The sequence below is a fragment of the Petaurus breviceps genome, unplaced genomic scaffold (genome assembly GCF_028583685.1).
Source record: "Petaurus breviceps papuanus isolate PSGF00001 unplaced genomic scaffold, PetGlider_PUasm1.0 446, whole genome shotgun sequence".
In the NCBI taxonomy this organism is placed as follows: domain Eukaryota; kingdom Metazoa; phylum Chordata; class Mammalia; order Diprotodontia; family Petauridae; genus Petaurus; species Petaurus breviceps.
This window is the reverse complement of record NW_027186338.1, coordinates 2,389,304-2,406,589: the sequence shown is the minus strand read 5'-3', so window position 1 is coordinate 2,406,589 and position 17,286 is coordinate 2,389,304. Positions and strand designations below refer to the sequence as shown.

Genomic DNA, 17,286 nt, shown 5'->3' with positions numbered 1-17,286 from the left:
CCAACGCAGTCATTAGATACAATGCTCACCAAAGTCCATAGAATCGGAGATTTAGACCTGGAAGGGCCCTCAGAGGCCATGGGCTCCAACCCTTCCATTTTATAATGGGGAAGCCGGTTGAGGTGCCCGCGGTCACACAGATAACAATTTGAACTCAAGCTCTGACTCCAAATCCAGAAGTCGAGAAATATCGAATGCACTCTCCTGTCTCTACCCTCTTACCCTTTTAATGAATGATATCAGCTTCATAAACATAGTTAGGCATTAGTGATAAGCCCATAAGTAATTAAGCAATGCACAACTTTTTTTTTCCAGTTTCTGAGTTTTTCTCTCTTCACTTTGTTCTCCAATCTCTATATTCAGCAAAAATATACATCGTATGCTCTCATTTCTCATGTCTCCACACACAGATAATCACATGTTGAAAGCTAATGACCTGTTCAAAGAGTTTTCCAAGCAGCCTTATATGTAATTGCTAAAAGCTGAAAGCATCCTAAATGTCGAACTGTAGGAGAGAAAATTAAATAAATGATCATAATCTATAATCATAATGGAGTGCTCTAATGCAGCTGAGACTGACAAGGATGAGTATTACAGAGAATCCTGGAAAGATCTTTATGAAATAATGCTAAAGGAAGGTGAAAAAAGCCCTCCAGAGAGAGTGAGCACCAATGGGGCTCAGAGGAGGAAAAATGAATGAGAATGAATGACAAGAATTCTGATGGGGGCTGGAAAGTGGAATGATTTGTTAGGTCTTGGGCTTCATTAAAGAATTATTCTTGTGCTTATGAGAGGCAGCTTTTTGGTGATGGCAGAAGAGACAGATCTCGGAGTGAGGAGGAACTGGCTTCAGAAGCCCCCACCGGCCTCATGTTGCCTGTGCCAAATTGGGAAGTCATTTCGCTTTTCAGGGGCCCAGGTAGTGACTGCCCCAAAAAGCAAGCAAAAGCAGAACAACTCCCCCCCCCAAAAAAAAACCACCCGTGTGTCTAACAATAGGGGAACTGATAATTCAACCGTGCTTGGTAATTTAAGGGAATATTCTACCAGGGGTGGGGAACCTGTGACCTCAAGGCCACATGTGGCCTTCCAGGTCCTTGGGGGTGGCTAAGTTTTACAGAAAAAAATCCTTTCATTAAGGGGATTTGTTCTGTGAAGTTTGGATTCAATCAAAGGGAGGCCCTTGAGGATCTAGAGGGCCACATGTGGGCCTAGAGGCCACAGGTTCCCCACTGCTGCAAGGCAATTTTTATGGGCAAGTCTGAGGAATGTAAAGAAACCTGGAAGGGTATTCTCCTGATGACAAGACCAGGGCTATACCAGATCCCTCAGCTGGAGACACTGATCATCTAAAACTCCGGGAAGGGAGTTAGTGACTGATAATGGATCAATGCGTGATCTTGGTGGTTTGGAATCAAATTCCCTGTGTTAGAATTCCTAGCTCGGTCCCTTAATGCTCGTGTGAACCAATGACCTCCCTGGACCGCAGTTTCCTTATGAGTAAAACAAGGGCGTCAGATGATTTCTAAGTTTCTAAGCTGTTCAGTTTTAAATCTTAGGATTCCCTCCCAAAATGATGTTTCTACATTGGTACATGTATAGGGCTACCCTGGGTGCTTCTGGTATAGTGTGTGTGTGTGTATGTGTGTGTGTGAGTGTGCACACTAGGGCACATTCTTAAGGATGACAAACCTCTGGCTACTTCCGGCTGGTCACCTTTGACTCAGGGTTTGGGGGTGACAAAGCTGCTGGTGGTTCAGTGGACAAGGCCCTGGTCCAAGTCAGGAAGACTTGAGTTCAAATTCATCGTCAGCTTGTCCCCGCTGTGTCTACTCTGGGCAAGTCACTTCAATGCTGTTTCCTCATCTGTAAAAGGGGGGATAATAACAGCTCCTACCTCCCAGGGTTGAATGAGATAATTTTTGTAAGTGCTTGGGAACGGTGCTTAATAAATGCTTTTTTTTAAATGTCCCTTCACCCCCTTATTGGTCACTGAGCAAGAAGAAATGATGACTTAGTGTCTCTTTAAAATCCTTCAGTTGACTCCCTCTTTTCCCATCTAAAGATGTATAAAGAGTATTCTAGTTTGTTGGAGGGGAATGGGTGAAAAAGCTGCAGCCCTTCCTCCCACCCCGACCCTAATGATTGTTCCCAGGTGGCAGGCTTGGGGCCACATGAGCCGAGCCTGGGCCTTAGAGCCCCTGGCTGCCTTTTCTTTCAGGCATTTCCTTTCCTGAGTAGAGGTTACCAAACACAATCCTGAGATGGACATGGTTAGTCTTTTGATGTAGGTCCTTGGTCAGAGCTGACTGGGGCCAGGGGGCATGGTTGGAGCAGATGGTCACCAGCTGGAGAATGGGCCAAGCCCTGCCTGGGCTTGCCAGGAGACACCCAAGGACAAAGTAGAGTGAGGTGAAATGTCACTGTGCCTGGTCAGAACTAATTGCTGCTGCATGTTTGACTTGTCCAGGTTCTTCTCTCCAGGCTGCTTGTGACAGCCTTTCCTTTGTGTGGAGGGAATGAGTGAATAGCTGTCCCATACCTAATTCATATTGTATCTTGAGTAGCTTTCTCTTTTTGCCTCTGGGGAGAGCAGAGGCATGAGACCAAACTGAAGCCTTAAGTAATTTCCCCGGGCATCAGAGTGGGGGCTTGATAAGCCCAAGTGGGTGAGGAGGAGCCTGACTCCCCTTCTAGGTGGCCAGGCTCTCCTGGGCCTGACTGTGGTTTGGGACCGGACAAGGGGACTCCATTAGTGGAGAGGTGCAGAGTGCATCTTAGCTTCCTGTGCCCTGGGATGGCTTTATTGTTAGATAGGAGATAGACTAAATAGCACATGGTTAGTGCTGTATAAATGTTAGCTAGTAAGTGTGTAGTATCTTATCTATCTATATCTACCTATATATATATATATAGTTTAGTCTATATACACACATGCATGTGTATAGCATATATACAAATATAGATGTATATGGTATATACACATAATGGTTAACATTTATATAGCATTATATAGTGCCAGACACTATACCAAGCACTTTATTTTTATTTATTTATTTATTTTTTGCCTTTTGGAGGGCAATTGGGGTTAAGTGACTTGCCCAAGGTCCCACAGCTAGTTTTTTTTGTGTTAAGTGTCTGAGGCCAAATTTGAGCTCAGGTCCTCCTGACTCCAGGGCTGGTACTCTATTCACTGAGGCACCTAGCTGCCCCTACCAAGCCCTTTATAATATGACTGATGAGGAAAACTAGGCAAATAGAGGTTAAATGACTTGTCCAAGGTCACACAACTAGTGTGTATATGAGATAAGATCTGAACTCAGATATTCCTTTCCGGGCCTGGAATATCTACTGTTCAATCTAGTTGTCCCAATATATACATATATATTAAAAATATATAGACTATATGCATATGCTACACATATATAGAATATATAGAAATATACATATAAAATATAATAGACACAGAAATATACAAGATATAAATTTACAAAACAGAGAAGAAATATATACATGTGTAAATATACAAGACATGCAGAAATATATACATACAAATCTATAATAGTCATACACTATATGCATGTGCTGTGTGTATACATGTTTATATGTATGTATATATACTGTTTATGTATATGTGTGTATACATGTTTATATGTATGTATATATACTGTTTATGTATATGTGTGTATATATGTATGTGTGTATGTATGTATATATGTACACACAGACAGACAATGTGACCTGCTGTAAGTAGGCAGAGCTGAGACAAGGCATCTGTTTGTGTGTCCTGGGAGAGGCTTGAGCATTGTGACCATCACATGTCACTGTTCACGGAAGCCTTTGTGTTTTTTTCCACGAGGTACAAGGCTTGACTCCTCCTCAGATGGGGGCCTCTGGCAGTCAGAGCTGGAAGGGCCTTCCAGGGCCATCCGGGCCTGCAGGCTCCAGTTACAGATGAAGACAAGAATAACAAGTCACTTAACCCCAACTTCCCCCACAGGTAAGGTGACTTGCTCAGGGTTCCCCAGGGGCAAAGTAGCAGATCTTGAATCCAGACCCTGCTCTTCTCACTCACTGCCCTGCCCTCATGGTGCTCTGTGGTGGCCTTTACAGACAGAGCCCTCATGTTGGAAGGGAGCTCAGTAGTCATCGAGGCCCGGATGCTGAATGGCCCCCAAAAGTCCACACTGTTTACCTGAGGGCCATCCAGCGTCTGCCAAAGAGGGGAAGCCACTATCTCCCCGAGGTCGCCCAGGCTCCTTTCAGCTCTCTAGTGCTTAGGAAATTTTTCTTGACATCAAGCTTAATTTGCCTATTTGCACATTGTCCTCATGGTCCCTGGTTCTCTCCTCTGGGGTCCAATAGAAAAGCCTAATGCTCTTCTATGTGACAGTCATTTAAACACTTCGAAGTCAGCTGGTGTGTTCCTCTGGAGCCTTCTCCAGAATGACCATCCTGATTTGATCTTTCAGGGGTCCTCACAGAGTGGGCTGGAGGTCCTTCTCTTTCCTCCATTGACAGGCCATTAGCTCATCAATGGTTCTTCCAAAAGTGGGTCACCCAGAACTGAATGCTGTTTGACCAGGACAGAGTATCAAAGGTCTATCACCCCTTGATGAAGAATAGGAAAACTCAAATGTTCCTCATTGTAACTCCTGTGTGTTGTGTGCCTGCCTTACTCTAGTCCCCTCTCTGTGGGTAGGGGTGGGAAGTGGTCTCCCTCCACACAACAAATCAACCTGCATAGGGAGTTGTTTACCTACTGGATGGAGGGGTGGGGGGAAGGGAGCGATGTCTCTGCAGCTGCTGTGGGTTAACCTACCACATGTCTCAGGACTGGCACACCTGGTGTTCCTCCCACTGTGGGAGCCCCTGAGAAAGTCTGCCTGTGGTGGGCTTCTTATCTCACTGGAGGGACCAGCAAGGGGCTGGGGAAAATCCGACCATCACATTGCAAGTGCCAACAGTGGTGGGATAACTCAAATACTCTAGGCGTCCCTGAGCAGGCCATTATCCTGGCCCCTTGAACAATGACAGGACTTGTAGACAAGTAGGGTGAAGCTTGGCTCTGATGCTTCCAAGTGAGTTTTCCACATACATAGTCCATATGTGGTCATTTAGGATTGGGTGCTGTTCACACACAGTAAGAGGCCCAGGGTTCAGTCTCTGGAACTAATGTCCCTCGATTTAGAGGTATTGGAACATAATGGGAAAAGCTCAAGGACTGGAGTACAGACATCATGGCTCAACCAGTTCCAGGCTCTGTGACCCTGGATGAATCAGTCATTTTCTCTGGGCCTCATGAATTCTTTTTTAAAAAACATATTTCCATATTGTTGTGAAAGAAGATTCAGAACAAAAGGGAAAAACCACGAGAAAGAGAGAGACAGAGACAGAGAGAGAGAGAGAGAGAGAGAGAGAGAGAGAGAGAGGAGTCGGCTTCCATCTGCATTCAGACTCCATAGCTCTTTCTCTGGATGTGGGTGACATTTTCCATCATGGGTCTTTTGGAATTCTTATATCTTGCATTACTAAGAAGAGGTAAGTCTATCAAAGCTGGTCACAGCACAATGTTACTATTACTGTGTACCATGTTCTCCTGGTTCTTCACTTCACTCAGCATCAGTTCATATAATTCTTTCCAGGTTTTTTCTGAAGTCCGCCTGCTCATCATTTCTCATAGAACAATAGTATTCCATTATATTCATATGCCACAACTTGTTCAGCCATTCCCCAATTGATGGACATCTCCTCAATTTCCAGTTCTTTGACCCCAATATTTTTGTACATGTGGGTCCCTCTTTGGGATACAGACCTAGAAGTGGTGTTGGTAGGTCAAAGGGTATGCATAGAGCTGTGAGCTCTTCTACCCAGCCTGCACTTGCCTCCCCCCTGCCTCCCAGTGCCGCACCACCTCCTCTCTCTCTTAAGGGTTTAAACTTGCCACTTCAAAGTTCGCCATGGATGATGATATCGCTGCTCTCGTTGTTGATGATGGTTCTGGATTGTGCAAAGCTGGCTTTGCAGGAGATGCCCCTCGGGCTGTCTTCCCTTCCATCGTTGGTCACCCCAGACATCAGGGTGTGATGGTGGGTATGGGCCAGAAAGACAGCTATGTGGGGGATGAGGCCCAGAGCAAGAGAGGTATTCTGACCCTGAACTAGCCCACTGAACATGGTATTGTCACCAACTGGGATGACATGGAGAAGATCTGGCATTATACTTTCTACAACGAGCCCCGTGTGGCCCCGGAAGAGCACCCTGTGCTGCTCACAGAAGCCCCCCTGAACCCCAAAGCCAACAGAGAAAAGATGACACATTATGTTTAAGACCTTCAATATCTCAGCCATGTACGTTGCCATCCAGGCTGTGCTGTCCTTGTATGCCTCTGGTCGTACCACTGGTATTGTGATGGACTCCGGTGATGGTGTGACCCACACTGTGCCCATCTATGAAGGTTATGCCCTTCCCCACACCATCCTCCATCTGGATCTGGCTGGCCATGATTTGATGGACTACCTCATGAAGATCCTGACTGAGAGAGGGTACAGTTTCATTACCACAGCTGAGAGGGAAATCATGCGTGACATGAAGGAGAAGCTGTGTTATGTCGCCCTAGACTTTGAGCAGGAGATGGCCACTGCTGCATCCAGCTCCTCTCTGGAAAAGAGCTATGAGCCCTCTGATGGTCAGGTTATCACCACTGGCAATGAGAGGTTCCGGTGCCCAGAAGCTCTCTTCCAACCATTTTTCTTAGGTATGGAATCCTGTGGAATCCACGAAACTACCTTCAACTCAATCATGAAGTGTGATGTTGACATCCGTAAGGATTTGTATGCCAACACCGAATTGGCAGGTGGTACCACCATGACCCCAGGCATTGCTGACAGGATGCAAAAGGAGATTACAGCCCTAGCTCCCAGCACAATGAAAATAAAGATCATTGCCCTGCCGGAGCGCAAATACTCTGTCTGGATTGGAGGCTCCATCCTGGCATTTCTCTCCACCTTCCAGCAGATGTGGATCAGCAAGCAGGAGTATGATGAATCTGGGCCCTCCATCGTCCACTGCAAATGCTTCTAAATGGACTGTTTGTGTTGTTTTTTTTTATTGTCAAAGGGTGTGACATGATAATTGCCCCCAAAAAAGAGATGAGATTGTCATGGCTTTATTTTTTTTTATTTTAATTTTAATTTTTTGGAGCTAGACTCAGGATTTAAAAACTGTAATGGTGAAGGTGATGAGCAGCATAAGTACGTTGGAGGCAAACATCCCCAAAGTCCTACAGTGTGTCTTCAGGACTCTGATTGTACATTTGGTTTTTTTTTGGGGGGGGGGGAAGGAAGGCAGGGCAAGTGGGGTTAAGTGACTTGCCCAAGGTCACATGGCTTAGTAAAGTGTTAAGTGTCTGAGGTCATATTTGAACTCAGGTCCTCCTGACTCCAGGGCTGGGGCTCCATTCGCTGCCCCACCTAGCTGCCCTGTTTTTTTTTTTTAATAGTCATTCCAAATATCGTATAGCATCATCACAGAGTTACAATGTGAAGTCTGTCCTCTGTTAGAGCAAAGGAGCGAGGTAACAAAGATCCAGATGGGGAGGGGGGAGGGGGGAAGGTACTAGTATTGCTTTAAATGTAAATTACGTAATCCTTAAAAAACAAAACCAATTTTTTGTATCTTCCGCCTTAATACTTGTTCCTTTTACTTATTTATTCACTCATTTATTTATTCATTTTTTCATTCATTCATTCGTCTATTTATTGCTTTTTGTAGGACAATTGGGGTTAATGACTTGCCCAAGGTCACACAGCTAATTTTTGTGTTGTGTCTGAGGCTGGATTTAAACTCCGGTTGTCCTGACTCCAGGGCTAGTGCTCTATTCACTGCACCACCTTGCTGCCCCCAATTCCTTTTATTTTTTTAAAAAAAATTGTCAGTCATTTTGGGGAGGCTAGGTGGCACAGTGAATAGAGCACTGGCCCTGGAGTCAGGAGGATCCAAGTTCAAATCCAGCCTCAGACACTTAACACAAAAACTAGCCGTGTGACCTTGAGCAAGTCACAACCTCAATTGCCCTCCAAAAAGCAAAAAAAAAAATTGTTAGTCATATTGAATAGCCCCCTAAATTCCCTCCCTGCCCCCAACATAGATGTGAATGAGGACTTTTAAGCCTCCCTTCGAGTTTTGAGATTGGTGCCAGTACTTGGGGGCAGGGAGGAGCTTTACCTGTACACTGACTTAAGACCAGTTCAAAGAAAAAAAAAAGTATGTATAGTTTTATAGCCCTTTAGGTATAATTCCAAATTGCTCTCCAGAATAATTGGATCAATTCACAACTCCACCAACAACGCATCAGTGTTCCAATTTTCCCCACATCTTCTCCAAAATTTATCATTTTTTTTGTCATATTAGCCAATCTGATAGGTGTGAGATGGTACCTCAGAGTTGTTTTAATTTGCATTTCTCTGATCAATAGTAATTTAGGGCATTTTTTTCATATGAATATAGATAGCTTTAATTTCTTCCTCTGAAAACTGCCTGTTTTTATCTTGAGACCATTTATCAATTGGGGAATGACTTGTATTCTTATAAATTTGACTCAGTTCTCTATATATTTTAGAAATGAGGCCTTTATCAGAGACACTGGCTGTAAAAATTGTTTCCCAGCTTTTTGCCTCCCTTCTAATCTTAGTTGCATTTAATTTAATGTAATCAAAATTATCCATTTTGTACTTCATAATGTTCTTGATCTCGTTTGGTCATAAATTCTTCTGTTCTCCATAAAGCTGACACGTAGACTATTCCTTCCTCTCCTAATTTGCTTAGGTCTTATGGATTCTTGTACTACTTCCCTTGCCAGGAGTGTGGTGAAAAAAGGCCTTGGAGCATCCTGCATCAACCAGAATTTATTAAATACCTACTTTGTCTCAAGCTCTGTTCTGGCTGCTAAGTATACAGATACAAAGAACAAAGCGATCTCTACTCCTCACATTCTAAAGGGTAGGAAGTGAGTGTATAGTGTATTCATAGGTTCCCAAAGTGGGTGATGTCCTCCCTGCAGAATGCTGGAAGGATAAGAGGGCAATAGTAGCCTCGGGTGCAATTGGGGGGCATTGACAAAAATAAAGAGGCAGTGGAAGCATAAGAAGAGGATTTTGAAAAACCATTCATTCCTGTTTCATCTGTGGTTCAACAGAGTTAAAGTCATACTGATTACATTATTTTCCAAATAAACACACAAAATACAAGTTATAATAGATCAGTGGTCAAGTCTACCAATAGGTCTTAACAAGCAAGTGTTGGCAGGTGAGCATATGGTGCATTGTTGGGAAGTCCAGCATACATTAGCAAAAATATGTGATTGTAATGATTTGTTTACAATACGAAAATATACATTTACATGACACAATGTTTCATCATCAAAATTTTGATGCAGGAAAAAACCACAAATTTATAATAAATTATTAAATTTAAGATGCATCATTTCAAAAAATTTTATTTTTTGAAATAATGCAAACTTTAAAAAACATTAAAGGGTTAAATAAAATAGATTTTCAGGAGGGTGCTAATTATTTTTTAATAATTAGTAGTAATTAGGGGTAGTAGTTCAAATAAGTTTGAGAACTTCTAGTTTATATAATAATAAACATTTACATAGAGCAGCTAGGTTGCACCGCAGTGCATAGAGTATTGGTCCCCAAGTCAGATTCATTTCCATGAGTTCTAATCTGGCCTCTGACACTTCCCAACTGTGTGACACTGAGAAAGTCACTTAACCCTGTTTGCCTCATTTTCCTCATTGGTAAAATGAGCTGGAGAAAGGAATGGCAAACCACTCCAGTATCTCTGCTAAGAAAACCCTGAATGGGGTCACAATTGAAATGGACGTGACTGACCAGCAATATTTGTATAGAGCATACTATGTGCCAATCACTGTTCTAAATACTTTATAATTTTTATCTTATTTGATCCTCACAACAGCCCTGTGAGGTAGGTGCTGTTATCCACATTTTACAGACAGGTAAATTGACATTAAGTCACTTGCCCAGAGTTACACACCTACTGTCTGAGACCCAATGCTTTAACCACGCACCATCCAGCTGCACCTAACCCTCTAGAGAGTGAGTTAGCATCAAGTTCCTGGCTCTTGTACAGTCTCCGCCCTTCTCCAGGCCTGTTTCCTCTTTTGTTAAAGGGATGGTTTTACCTTGCCTACCTCACAGGGATATGAGGCTTGATCCACTTCCTAAAGGGCTCTGAAAGAACTCTGATCAATGCATTGACATTGATCCAAAGACCAGTGATGATGCTTTCATGCCCTCCAATACCAAGAGGGGTAAGGGACTTGGGGCACAGAATGAGATACACAGTTTTGGACATGAATGATGTGTGTTTGTTTTGGCTGACTATTTACTTTTTTTCCCATTGGGGGGAAGGGAAAATAGTTAACAAAATAATGTATACTAATAAATAAAATGATTTTAAATATTAAAAAATTAAAGAATAGAAAAATATAGATATAACATATAGTTAATAATATATAGTTATGATATATAACTATACAATCAAAACATACAAAATTTCATATCATTTATATTATTATATAAGTATATACTAATATATGTCTATGTATAATTGTAATTATATTTTATATAAATATAATCTATAACAATAATATAATAAATAATTAAATGATAATTAATTTTAAACATCAATAAAAAGGAAAGAATTTCTCCCCGAATGAAACACATGGAAAGGAGTATTTTTTCATTTTTGAAAGTTATTTGTATTGACATGTTTTGTTTTTGTATCACATTAATTTCTAAATATGCCACCCCTATGCCCTTCCTTATAATACTTTTTTAAAAGGGGAGGCGCAATTCAACCAAAGGAACATATCCCCAGTGTTTGACAATATGTGTCATATTCCACATGTACTGTATGGGAACATTCCCAACATAATGCAGTCATGCATTATTCTCATGTATACATACTTCTCTCCGTAACTATGCTATTTCAGGGTAGGTATTTGAATTCTGATTTAAACAACATCAAACATAACGGGCTTTTTCATATAGATGTTCTTTCTCTGTCTCCTGTCCTCCATTTGTCAAAACCCACTCTTTAGGAAAGTGGTTGATAAAATCTAATTCAAAGGAGTGCACAGAAAAAAAAAAGGGATTGTACACAAAACCGCAAATCTCTATTATGTTCACTTGGCTTTTCTTTTGAAACTGTTAAGGCCAGTCTGGCATTTCCAAAGCTGCCTGGCCTTCCTTCTGTTCTCTCCCATGCAGTAACATCCTATGTGAGCACCGGCACCCGCACGTAGATCACAAGGCCTCTGCCCTCTACTCTGGGGTAGGACAGTCCTTGCCAGAAGCAGGGTACTAGACTTCATGGCCTCTCGAGTTATGTTCCGACCCTAGGATATAACATGGAAAGGGAAGAACCCCTGAATGTCTCCCAGAGGTTCCATACCGCCTGCCCTTAGCTAAAGACTAAAATAATCGAGAAAGTCATTGAGCAGAGGAGAGAACTGGAAAAGGGGTAACATCATTAACTGCAGCCTAGATATTTTTCTTCAAAGATGCACTTGGTTCTTGGGTTTCTTTGACGCTATTTCTGTCCTCTAGTCAGTGACAAATGGGTCAGTGCTCTGCTGGCCCAAAGAATTTGCTGGAGTTCAGGCTGCCTTGGCAGAGACCTGGCTTTGAAATGCTGTGCCTCAACCTTTTGGGGCTTTCTTCCTTCTTCCCAGAGGTTGCTCTAATTAACCTGCACTGCAGCAGGGACCCACACCTGTCACTAGGCTCAAGCATGACACCCCCACTGAGAAAATTCTACTGCTAAGCCCCCAGGCTTAAATGACATTTTCCTGGTCACTACAGACCACCCCTGGCTCCCCTGCAAGATTCTATCATCACTGAGGGGAACAGGGTTTACCTTAAAAACAGACCTATGGAGACTTTCAGGGACCTTGGGGAGGGTCTCTGTTTTCCCCAATTCCTAAAACTCTGCCATTAGAAATTCACTAGTGAGGTGGCTAGGTGGTGCAGTGAATACAGTACCAGCTCTGGAGTCAGGAGGACCTGAGTTCAAATCTGACCTTAGACACAACACTTACTAGCCATGTGACCTTGGGCAAGTCACTCAACCCCAATTGTCCTGCCTTCCTCCCTCCAAAAAAAAAAAATTCACTCCTTTGAATTGGATTTTATCAACCACTTACCTAAAAGCAGGTTTTGACAGAAGGAGTAAAGGAGACAGAATAATCAGAAAAAAAGGCACTGGCATTGATGAATTAGGTTGCTACCAAAAAATAAACTTGGCCCATTCTATCTTGGAGATTAATTCTATTCTGAGACCCAGTGGCATGTGAAGAAATAGATGAATTGGGTTGGATAGGCACTAGCTAAATGATTGAGAAACACTGGGCAGCATCCAGGGGCTCACTGGCTAAAGTATAAGTTACCACCCCTTGTCTACCCATGAGGCAAGAGTCCTGTTGCAGTCTGGGATGATGGGCCAGGTTTCTAAATGCTTCTCAACATGCCTGTGAAGAAGTGTGTTATATCCCCATTATACAGATGAGGAAATTGGGGATGACTGATGGTGGGTCATAGACCCAGGTGGTCTGACTCAAGTCCAGGCTTCTTTGCTACCTGTTTAGTGGAGGAGCCCAGACCTCCCTGGATGTGTCCCCTTACCACACAACTTCTCCTCTCCTTCTCCTCTCCTTGTTCTGTGGCATTGCTCAAAGTTTGGCCTCTGCCTGAAACCCCATCCTGAGTCACATTCCTGTGTGGAGGTGGAACTCTGCCCCCTTTTAAGTGGTTCTGGGTGTTAAATGGATTTATGATAGATGAGCTAAGCCAGACTAACTAGTTAGTAAGACACTGGGCAGCTAGGTAAAACAGCAGATAGTGCACCAGGCCTGAAGTCAAGGAGACTCCTCTTCCTGAGTTCTTCCTAGCTGGATGTCCCTGGGCAAGACACTTGAGTCTGTTTGCCTCAGTTCTTCATCTTTTAAAGGATACTCCAGGAGCCTTGCTAGGAAAACCCCAACAGGGGTCTCAAAGAGTCAGACATGACTGAAATGACTAGCCAACAACAAAAGGTCCTAACAAACAGGTGTGCAAGAATGAGTATGGGTTCCTATAAACAGGGTCATGACAAAACATAAGAAAATGAATGGATCCACGCCCATCTGAACCCTAGCCACGTTGGACCACACAAGACACACACAAGTACCAGTTACTTTTGTTCCTTCTGTGGCATCCCCAAAGGCCAAGCTTTGCCATTCTTTTCATTTGTGAACTTTTCTAGGTCTATTAAGAAACACAACACTCACTCAACATCCCAAAGACATTAAGTGCCATATTTATCGTGTATCTCCTGGTGTAGTAGGAGCTCTGGGCAGAGGAGGGTGGGTGTGCACCCACATACTCTCCTGCCCCCTCCCCCCATGGTGTTCTCTTCAAGTCAACAGGAGTGCAGACTGAGGATCAACCTGAGGCTCTAGCCATCACTAGTCACTGTAGTATGTATATACTTAACATGTCTAAAACCGTGTTGTTTTTATTTAGGTTTCTACCTTTTTAAAAAAAATGTGATAGTGACAAAGTTTTTGTGTGTTATGCCCCACAGGCCCTGTAGCTCTGGGTGATTTTGCACAAAGTGGGAGTTTCTAGGAACGCCTATGTTGAATTAAGGTAGAATTGCCTGCACTTTTGTGTCACACTCCATGGTTTTGAACTGTACGCCTCATCAAGGCAGAGGCTGTGTCCTGTACACTTGGAGGTTTTCTCCTTTGCCCCTGTGGTCAGCAGGGCTTATGATCACATATAAGGCCCTTTTTGAACAGTGCTCGGCTTTCAAAGGTTGGGGAGAGGTGAGCCAGGAGAAACTGTATTCCTCTTCAAACACATCTTCGCCCATCATGGCCAGGAATGTTTTCAATTAATTTTAAAGAGAACATACAGGAAATGGTACAAGCCATAATAGCTGTTCCAGAATGCCAGGGGGCTTGCTTCAGCTAGAATGCAGAAAAATCAGGAGGCAGAATTGGTGTAAAGGACCAAACAGATGCAAATCTGGTCAAACGCTGAGTTTTTCTAAGAGGAAGTAAGAGTAACTAAGCTGGGGTTGGGGAAAGGAATGACGGCTGGCCTGAAGTAGCTCAGTGTGATGCAAAGAGGGGTGGGATGGTGGGAGCCAGGAGGCCTGGTGATAGGCCTGGCTCTGCCGCCGACTTGCAGGGGTACCTCAGACAAGCGACTTTGTTTCTCTGGGCCAAGGTTTACTCATCTGTGAAATGAGAGGAGCTAGATCATCACTTCTCAAAACAGGGGTCCCTGAACCCCTTTTAGGAAGTTCTTCAAGGTTAAAACATTTTCATCATAATTTTAAAATGTCTTAATTTCAAATATGGCCAATATCAATAGCTATAACCTGTATAAACCATTGCTCTTTGGGGCTCTCCATACTTCTAGAGTATAAAATGGTTCTGAGACCAACTGCTGGGTCAGACAATCTCCTAAGTCCTATCTCTGAATTCTATGATTCTACATTCAACTTCATTTAAAAAAACAAACATTACTGCAGGTTGATTCTACCTGCCCCAAAGTGCCTTTTGTGCTGGGCTTTGTTTATTTATGCAGGGCCTGAGACAGGGCCCAGGTAGGATGGGGAGGCTACGCCACAGTCTTGGGAAAGGGTCACCCCACCCTCTGTGTCCACTGGGCCAGACTGCTAGTGAGGGCGATCCCAAAGCATCCCTCGTCTGTGTGCTTGGACAGTCTGATCTATGTTCTATGTGGCAAGAATAGTGTCTTTGGGTGGGAGAATCTCCTGTCCATGTTTCCTGAGGTGGAAAGCATTTCATTAAGCCAGAGTCCTCTAATCCGCTCACAGCCCCTCTCTAACCCCTTTTCCCTTTTTAGCAGAGTTTGCTTGTGTTATGTGGCCTGAGGGCATGTGCAGTGCAAAGTGCACATGCTGTGGGTTCAGAACCAAGGCCGCCGTGAAGTCCCACAATGATGCCAGAACCACCCCCGACTCATTACGTGTCTGATTTTTAATTAACTGTAGGTCATTGAGTATTCAGGAACCTTTCACTGTTGCCAGATTGTTCTCAACCCATGGGATCTCTGACAGTTTAGGGAGCAATGCCCTAACCGACCTAGCCCTCCCTGCTCAGGCAGCTCCTCCTTAGCAGCTGTGGTGGCCAAATAACAGAGGAACGGATTACGGGGTCCAAACCGTCCAGTGAAAGAGACAGTGCTGTTACAAAGGGCAGACATCATCTCTATAGGACAGCATGTGAAATCAGAACGTTTTTAATATGAACACTTCCTGAGTGCACGCTGAACTCTGATCAGCATTATTTTACTCAAGAACATTTCAAATTATGTCTGTTTGATGTTATCCTATGTCATTTATACTTTCAGATCTGGCAAATACACTGTAAATTAAGTCTAAATACGGAAAAAAATAATTCTACACTGCTCCATATATTCTCTTAAAAAAACAACAAAGCAAAACAAAACACTAAACCTGAACCCAAACTAACAGGAACCTAAGTAAGAAAGAAACCCAGAAAAGTCATTTGAAATAAGGGACAACTCAAAGATACCATTGCTACCTGGGGAAGAAAAGTAGCCTTCCATACACAATGAAGCAGCAATACCTGTAAAAAAAACAAGGCATTTTCATGAACTCATTTTTAGAAAATGTTAAGAGAAGTTATTTCTCCTCACTTTAAAGTGCTGGAGAACAGGCCCCTCGATGGCTGGCGCTCGGAGGCCACGCGGCCGTCACATGCCTCCCGCCAGGTCAGCAGCTTCAGAAGCCCAGGATGGACTCATCCCACAACATCTCCTCCTCCGTCCTCCGGGGCAGGGGCTCCTTCTTCTCCTTGCGGTGTCGGCGGTCCTCCTTGTCGGCAGCCACTTCTGGATTTCTCCTCACTTTCCTGTGCTTTGGCTTTCCTTCCCTGGTGGCATCTGCCTCAGTCTTCCTCCTCCGGACAGCCTTGTGGTCTTTGCCTGCCTCTTTGTCCTCTGTGCTTTTCTTCCTCTTCTTTTCTTCATTTGCCCAGTCTTCTCTCTCCTCCCTTGGATGCCTCTTCTTCCTCTGGTGAGTCACTTTTGGTTTATGACCTGCTTGGTAGGAACTGGCACTGTTGTCGGAGGAGATGCTGGATGGGCCTGAGTTGAGATGGGCTTCCCCCTCCTGCTGAGTGGGACCCAAGGCCGTTAATTTTTCTGAGAACTCTTCCTTGCTGGGCTGGCAGTGGCCAAGAGATTCCAGCCTGACTCTGCTGTCATGGACTGGTGACCAATGGGACAATGTGTTCTCCACTGTTCGAGTGAGGGCATACATTCCTGGGCAGGCCTGGAAAGTCTCGGGTGGGAATCTCTGCTCAAATGCTGCCAGTACACTTTGAGGCCTGGCATTGAGCTCCTCCTTGCACTTCTCCATCTCAAAGTGCCCCTCCGCCATCTTCCTAAAGTAAGTCCTGGGCTCCAGGCCTCGGGCTTTCTGCACCTGGATATAGTCGGCCAGCTCATCTTGGAAAGAGTGAAAGGTTCTCTTTGAATTCTTCATGAGGTTGACAACCAGGGATTCTCTGAAGGAAAGAAGGGGGAGAAAGGTATTGTTACTGGGCTGCTTTGTTTAGAACATGTCCTTTCGAAGCAGTGGGAGCCAGTGGAACACAGCTGGGTTTGGAGCCAGAGGACCTGGGTCTGAATCCCAGCTCTGCTAGGGAGACTGTGTGGCCATGTCACTTCCCTGCCTTCCGCCTCAATTTCCTTATTTGTAAGAAGAGAGGGCTGGCTAGATGATCTCCAACCCTTCCAGCTCTAAATCCCGTGTTCCTCTAGAGAGCAGACCCAAGCCTACTTCCAGAAAATGCCCCTAGGGTCTCCAGCTTACTCACAGATCAGCCTGACCCCGGCCCTCACCTTGGGCTCTCTTCCCCACGTCGTTTAGGAGACACAACTTACACCAGGATTTTCTGGGCCACAGGGAGAAAGGGCTAGAGACAACTCGGTCCAGCCTTGGTCATGTCCTGAAGGCTCAGAACACTGTCAAAGATCAGACTTGGTTCTTGGGCCTCTGAAGACAGGGGTCTGGAAATTCCCATAGGGACATACTGTATGGCCAGGAACAAGGAATTTTATTTCTGAAAATTTTGGTTACTAAGTTAAGTAAGAATAACATGAGTACTTATAAAATCACAGAAAAGGAATTCAGGGTCATCTCACACAGTCTGTATCT

General features: G+C 44.0%; 1 protein-coding gene and 1 pseudogene across 5 annotated transcripts in view; one reads left to right on the top strand and one right to left on the bottom strand.

Moving 5' to 3' along the window:
• Positions 1-5,930: 5,930 nt before the first annotated feature.
• Positions 5,931-7,083, top strand: LOC138171529 (actin, cytoplasmic 1 pseudogene; annotated as a pseudogene).
• A 2,063-nt stretch (positions 7,084-9,146) lies between these two features.
• The window catches only part of KRCC1 (lysine rich coiled-coil 1), a 42,082-nt gene continuing 33,942 nt past the window's right edge, over positions 9,147-17,286 (bottom strand). For all 5 annotated transcript variants that reach the window (XM_069101045.1, XM_069101048.1, XM_069101047.1 and 2 more), the window contains one exon: positions 9,147-16,633. In XM_069101045.1, the coding sequence (XP_068957146.1) occupies positions 15,847-16,633 (787 nt within the window). In that variant the 3' untranslated portion in view covers positions 9,147-15,846. The remainder of the gene's footprint in view (positions 16,634-17,286) is intronic.